Genomic DNA, 7754 nt, shown 5'->3' on the forward strand with positions numbered 1-7754 from the left:
CTCTCTTCAGATTGTTTTATCCTTTTAGCTGCTTGCTCTTCTACCTTGGTAGTATTGAGAGATTTGTCTTCCAGTTCGCTAATTCTGGCTTCCATTTCTTCTAGTCTGCTCCTTTCCCCTTTCAGTCTATTGTCCATTTCTGATATCTTACTATTGATCACCTCGACAATTTTTTTGCAGGTTTTGAATTGTTTCCAATGCTGTGTGAATCCTATTTGATTGTGCCTGGAGTACTTTCCTTACTTCTTCCTTATTTTCTTTGACCCCTTTTGGAATATTTGAGCTTGTTTCCATATCATTCTTCTGAATTCCCTCAGGCATATCCAGAACCAGCTCCTCCTCCTCTATAAAGCCTTTCTCTGTCTCCAGCTCATTTGCGTCAGCTGCTCTCCTCTGTTTTTGGACGTGTTTTGATAAAGTTGATTGTTTCTTATTGGTCATGGTTATTGTTTTAATATTATTATTAATATGATTGGGAGATGGGCTTCCCTTTTCATCTGTAATGCGTAGCAGATGTTGTTGGGTCTTGTCTTAGTGGTGGAGTAATATGTTGTATGCTTATAGCTTGGCTATATGGTCACAATTGCTGTTTCTTCTTATGCGACGTAAGGAGGATACGTTCCCATCTCCAGGAAGGATGTGTGATCAAAAGGACAGAAATCACTACTTTGGTGCAGGGATGCGGCTTTGGTTAACTTTTTCTGTTCCCTGTCCCACCAGAACAGCCACTGGAAGATCCCTGCTGCTAGCTAGGAGTGGGGGCAGGGAGCTTAGATGCAAGGATGGGGGATGGGGGATGACGTCAAAAAGCCGCTGCATTTCGCCCTTTCTCTGTGCATGGGTGAGCTGCCCCTGACTGATTTTTACTGAGATCTCAAGCCAGGGCAGGGAGATTTTGGGGGGGAGCAATGTTGCTCCTTGTGGCTCCCTTTTTGTCCCGGGACCCCCTTTCTGTCTCCTGCTGGAAACGCCTCTCTCCTAACGAGCTGGCCTTAGCCCTGCCCTCTAAACTCTGCAGTTGCAGTAGCAACATGCAGTCCTGCAGGCAAGGGCCCCAAAATGCACACCTTTCTTTTTCCTTAGCAGCACGATTTCTCAAAAATGCGAGTTCAGGAGACTGAAATACCAGATCTTATGATAGTTTAAAAGCCTTGGGTCTGGTATATAAAACGTTTGCTTCGTGAGATCCCCCTCCTTTCTCACAGGAGCCCTCCCCTACCTGACTTTCCTGGCTGTGTGCAGAAGCGGAAGCTCCAGTAATGCCTTTTTTATAAAACTTTTACGTTTCTTTGAGTACCAATCCAAATTTTGTTTGTAGATGTCCAAACGCTTCTGTTTATGTTCTTCTGTGAATTGTTTGGATACCCATCTCGCACAACTTTTCGAAGCCCAAGTCTGTCGTAGATTATTTCATAGGCAGAGCCACTACCAATTTGCAAATGATTTGCCACATAATCCACCATCACTTTCTTCTCGACAGAATCATTTCATGTGCACACTCAACGTTGTCATCAGGTGTGGACATGGACGGGTGTTTTAATATAATTGGAGTATGGATAATTTTTGATGGAAGAAGAACATAGCTGTCTCGAGGTAAAGCTGGATTGTTCCTTGAAAGGGAAGATGGAGAGACTGTTTTTCTTGTACTTTGGACATGTTGTCAGGAGGGACCAATCCCCAGAGAAGGGCACTGTTCTAGGTAAAGTGGAGGGTCAGCATAAAAAGCGGAAGACCCTCAACAAGATGGACTGAAACAGTGGCAACAATGGGTTCAAACGTAACAACTGTGACATTGGCACAGTACTGGGCAGTGCTTTTTCTATTGTACATAAGGTTGGTATGAGTTGGAATTGACTTGATGGCACTTAACAATTTAAACTATTATCTAACTATTGTTGTTGAATTGCTTATTTCTCCTTTTAATTCTGTTAAGTTTGCTATCTCTTTTTTACTTGGGAAAATTTCTATTGATTTAACTTCAAATTCATTAATCTCTGCCATCCCAAGTCTATTGTGCCTCTGGGTGTTTTTAATTTCTATTATTTTACTCTTTATAATGCTTTTTCTAGCTTCAGAGGACCTGGAACACAGCCAACATAATCTGTTAGGTATAGGTGTGATCTGGATGTATCAGATACTTCAGGAATTGGGGAGATGCCAAAATCTTAGACATTATCTCTTAGGAATCAAGGACAAATCTCAAATTCTGGGTAAAGTTAAATTCTTTAAGCTAAACCACCATTTTTCTTAAATACTTCAGTTTTCTGTTCATAGGAAAGATGGCATTGGGCCTAAAACATCAAATTGTTACATTATTTCATAGATTGTAAGATGCACCTTTTCCACCCACGTTTTAGCTCTGAAATGGAAATGTATCTTATTCAATGGCATGTCATAAAGAGCAGTTGTTTCCTTTGAGTGGTACATTACATAAATGCACATGATACAAATAACGGACTTCTAAGTGGAAAGAAGGAGTCCTGGTGTGGCGCTGTGGGTTAATGCTCCAGACTACAAAGCCAACTGCAAGGTTGGCGGTTCAAGTTCACCAGCTGCTCCTCGGAAACCCTATACAGGGTCGCTATGGGTCAGAACCGACTCAACAGCACTTCACAACAAGAAGTGGAAAGAAACACAGATACCTTTTCTACCCCAACTTGCCTCACGGCCCCTCTTATTGAGTTGAACCAAGCTGTATACATTAAAAGGGGAGTAATCTTGTGGTTTCCTCCTCCCCATAGACAAGTGTGAAGCAAAAATGAACTCCTAATGCTTTCAATGCTGCTCATCTCAAGCCATTGCCTTTCTAAACAGAATCATTGGTAGGGTATTCCAGAAGCTTAAAAACAAAAAACAAAAATTGTAATCTATTTTAGATTTGAGATGACTCCTTTCTTAACATTTTTTTTTGCCTGTTTGATCCAAATTTTATTGTACCTAGCAGATATTAGGTTGTGGTCACGTTATAGTTTTAATATAAAGACTATTTAAATGTTGGTGTGTTTCTAGTTAAGTGGATCATTCCTTCTCTATCCCAGAAAGTAACAGTAAACTTTTTAGAAAAGCAACACTAAACAACAGTTGTTGCTAAGTGCCATTAGGTTGGTTCTGACTCAGCAACCTTGTATATGGTTTTCAAGGAGCTGCTAGTGGGTTTGAACCACTGACCTCATGGTTAGTAGTCTAGTGCTTATCTTATAGTACTACACTAGGACTTCTGCAATAACATTGCTGCTGCTGCTGTGTGTTGTCAAGTCAGTTCCGAGGCTATACATCTTTACAGGAACAGAAAGGCTCATCTTTCTCCTGTGGAGTGGCTGGTTGATTTGAACTGCTGAACTTGCCGTTAGCAGCCCAATGTGTAACCTACTATGCTCCCAGGGCTCCATACAATAAACACTAGGCTTACTTTGATTTACAAAGCAGTATACAAGTAGCTCAAAAGCTATGATTCTTACCTGTTTATAAAAATAACAGCTCTGATAATTTTGTAGTCAGATGTGTCCAATATTTAAATCAGTAAGAACTCAGGAACATTTAGCTATTCTAGATCTTTGGTTGCATGTAAAGAAAATAATCTTTTCTTGGGGAAAAGAAAAAAGGTTATAATTAAAGGCAAAAGAGACTGACTTGCAAGTAGATTGATCATCATCAATGTAGGTTTATTTTATTAAAACAAAATAAACCACATTCATCCCCAAAGAGCACTGTATCTTTAAAGCAGCAGCAACCACAAGGCATATTCATATGAAATACCTCAAGCAAACAGAAATGAAACATGAAAAAGGACTGTCGGTAACGTAAACAGATGTTGAAGACCATTTGTTAATATGGACATAGATTATAAACATGACTTTTTCTTTTACAATTTTGTTCCTTTTCTGTTAGTTAGTAAGAGAGGGCATAAGAGTGTAATATTTATGAGCTATCTTGTGGCACATATCACACATCTTTGCACCATTTAATTTGTTTTGTTCAAGAAATAAAAAACAGCTATAAGTACATTTTTAACGATTTTCATCTTAGTGTTTTCACATCTTATGGAATTCATAAGTTGAAAAAGAACAACAAAAAACCTCACTTATTTTGCTTAGCTTAGGAAACACTTGCAGTTGTATGACCCTAGGCAAACCCAGCATATGAAAAATGAACACATTCAAGACACTCTAAAGTGTCAAGAATATGATTTATAATTTGGGATTATCACAATAACCATCTTCCTAAAACAGATTAGAAATCAACACATAATAAATGTAAAGGTCGACTAAATATATTAAAATAGTATTTGATTCAAATTACTGCTCACTTAGGACACAGAATGAATGCTCTCTGGTTAGGGATGCTAAGATTAGCTGCTCGATATGGTCTAACATCAGTATTTAGCGTATATAAAGTTTTTATAATGAAAAGTTTTTAACAATCACACAGTGTTCCTTTAAGTATTAGCTACCATTTAGCTTCACATGATATGTGAAGTTAAATCAGATCTTCAACAGTATCTTTTAATAGTAAGTCTTGTGTCACATATTTATCGACTTGAACATTTCATAGTCCTTTCCACATGAAACAGTAGTAGAGCGTTAAGGAGTGCTTATAGACTCATTACTATCAGGAGAGAAAAGACACTGACAAGCCATTTTTAAGCAACAAAAAGGAATATAAAACACTAGTATAATAAAACATTTTAGTACTAAATAGCACAATTTAAATACCAGTTATATGCTGTCATTTATTTTCCTCTTTAAAAAATCAGTTCCCAGACTTTTAGATGTATCTTCTTTTTAAAAATAATAAACAAACTTCTGGTCACAAATGTGGTCCATATCCACACTACTTGGTAACAAATCCATTATGTATCCACAAACTTTCTCTTAGGTTCTTCATGGCTGGCCTGAGGTCTCTGAGAAGCCCACACTGCATGGTGATCCCAAGGATCTCAACCTTCTTGTGTGGCGGCGTCCACCAGGCTGAGACACTGCCTAGGGCAGCACAGCCTGGGCCACCTCTTTGATAGTGGATGCAGCTTTCTCCAGTTCTTTTTCTGTTTGTTCCACCGTGACCACAACTCTAATACTGAGACACAATAAAGGAAAAAAATTATCAAGGGTTAGCAATCTATGGCCTGAGAGACACATCTTGTCCACTCTCTTTCTGTCAATACAGTTTCTCAATACAGTTCCTTCTTCTTCTATGACTGCAATAAACCCAGTGTTGTGCCCTTAAACACTTCCTGGTTTCCGTCAATAAATCTGACCTTCACTCTAGTTTTGTTAAATGAATGCCAGTTTAAAAACGTGAATCAAGGCATAATTCTTACCTACAGCTTCTTGAACTTTATACAGACTTTCCCCACTATTGCTTTTCTTTACTACAGATGTCTGAGTTAGTGTTTGCTGGACACAGCAACATGAAGTGCTCTGGGAAGCAGAGGTTCTGGTGGGCACAGCCCAGACAAAGCTGTCATGAACACATGGGACATTAAGTGCATGGTAGAAATTTACTGATTGGTACTTCAGCTTGACCTAGAGGTTCTTGGGATCCTGGACATTAATCTAACTAGGAGAGTACCCATGAATCCTAAGGGACTTTTCAGTTAGAATTTTAAAATGTACAGTTTAATAACAGAAAGTTATATGTTATATTTTAATGATAGATATTTTTTCTTATACTGTGATGTTGTTGCTAAGCGCCATTGAGTCAGTTCTGACTCATAAGGACCCTATATAGGGTTTCCAGTATTATATCTTCGCAGAAGCAGAACACCTCATATTTCTCCCATGAAGCAGCTGGCAGGCTCAAGTCATGGATATCGAGCCACGGTGGTTATGGTGTGCCACCATGTTGGTTCCAACTCATAGTGACCCTCTGTAAGGTTTCCAAGGCTGTAAATCTTTATGGGAGTACAAAGCCTCATCTTTCTCCTGCGGTAGAATCAAACTGCTGACCTTGTGGTTAGTAGCCCAGGTTGCAATCCACTACGCTACTTGAGAAAATTTTCAAACAGAATGCATTTCAGGCGGACAATGTAAGAAAAAATAAAGGTTTTATTTTCACGTCCACCAACCTCGGAGGAGGGAGGCACTTCTCTTCTTTTTCCAAGTAGCGTGCCTGAGTTAATGCCACACTTCTGTTCATGCACTGTATGAATAAAACGGGACACATTCAGATTGAGTGAAAACAGGAGGCACACTGAAATTCTAGCCTTTAACAGTAGTTTTAACTCCTTTCCCCAATTATCACCGCTAGAATACAAAATGAAACCACCATATACTGTAGAGCAGCAGTGGCTCGTACAACTTTCTGCAGCAATGGGGATGTTCATTCTGTTCTGCCCCACAGGAGCCATTCACCACATGTGGTTTGCGAATACTCTGAGAGGTAACCTGTATAGCTGAGAAACTTAATTTCTAATTTTCTTTAAATTAACTTAAATAGTCATTGGTGATGGCTATAGTCATAGCATAGCTGATGGCTACTGCTACCAGATAAGACAGAGCACAGAGTTAAAGAATGTTGTAACAGTGTAAGCAGAGCCCTGAACAAAGAAATATAGAATAACATCAGCAGAACTGCTTCAGAGGACAGTCAATGTCAAATGTAAGCAATATCTATTAAAACATAAAAGTCACAACAAGGGAATGGATATGGGATATTTTTATAAAACATTCTGGGATGGTGTGAATATATTAAAATCTAATTAATTGCACACTTTAAAAGAGTAGAATTATGGCATGTGAATTGTCTAAATTAAAAAAAAAAAGAAAAAAAGAAAAAAGAATCTGAGCAAGGGGTGGCAATATACCATTGCCTAAAATAAGTAACAATTATTTGGAGTAAAAATATTTGCTTGAACAGAGGGCATTTTATAAAATGGAAAGCATGCTTTTCCCTGCTAGGAAGAGATGAAAAACAATGCCAGGCAATGATTACAGATTCCTGTGGAACCTACAACAACAATGGCTAAGGGCACTGACCGCCAGTCTCGATTGGTCAAAAACTTGTTCTTAACTTTTGACTCCTCTAAAACTAACTACATATAGGCTACTGTTAACTGAAAGTCTTACCAATAACATAAGCAGTGCATAACACATATTGTGTGTGTGTTATATTTTATACACTACATTTTCAATACCAGATAAAAGGTATTTTCACAAGAAGTGCAGGTTTCACAGATTTCCCTTCCTTTCTTTACAGTGGCCCTCAGGCTGGATTCAGGACCTCAGTCTACAGGCAGCTGCAGACCTCTTTCTATAGTACATATTAAACAATTCAACCTTTTCTTGGCCATGTCATGGCTTTCCTCTGCTTCTTGGGAAGCACTCCTAGCTTCACTGGTGGCACTTTGCATGAGATCCATGGTGTAACTCAAGGTTTATAGTATTGCACTAAACATGATGAAAAATACACAAGAACTGCAAGAGATGACTTTTTACTGTAATATGCAATTTACTGGAGATATGAACTGCTCATACAGAAATGATTAGCACCATCATTAAACAAAAATTCATGTCTATGTGCACCCATACATTTTAAACTGTGTGGTTCAAAGTTAAACTGTACTTGAAAAAACTCCTGAAACCATCTGCATTGGCTCTGTTTCAAGTCCTGGCTGATAAAAAAATCATTCTATATATAACTTTGTTCTTGTTGTCGTTAAGTGCCATTGAGTCTCTTTCGACGACCCATAGAGACCCAGTATAGGATTTTCAAGGAGTGACTGGTGAGCTTGAACTGCTGACCTTGTGGTTCAAACT

At 38.7% G+C, this 7754-nt stretch overlaps 1 protein-coding gene across 1 annotated transcript in view; it reads right to left on the reverse strand.

The window, feature by feature from the left end:
- Positions 1 to 7754, reverse strand: part of SPTLC1 (serine palmitoyltransferase, long chain base subunit 1) — a 94739-nt gene that overhangs the window by 4575 nt on the left and 82410 nt on the right. The window contains exons 14-15 of the mRNA XM_006875875.1: positions 6065 to 6138; positions 4942 to 5073 (exon numbers count right to left, since the gene is read on the reverse strand). Coding sequence (XP_006875937.1) covers positions 4980 to 5073; positions 6065 to 6138 — 168 coding nt within the window. The 3' untranslated portion in view covers positions 4942 to 4979. The remainder of the gene's footprint in view (positions 1 to 4941; positions 5074 to 6064; positions 6139 to 7754) is intronic.

This window comes from Chrysochloris asiatica, unplaced genomic scaffold (genome assembly GCF_000296735.1).
Source record: "Chrysochloris asiatica unplaced genomic scaffold, ChrAsi1.0 scaffold00343, whole genome shotgun sequence".
Lineage (NCBI taxonomy): Eukaryota > Metazoa > Chordata > Mammalia > Afrosoricida > Chrysochloridae > Chrysochloris > Chrysochloris asiatica.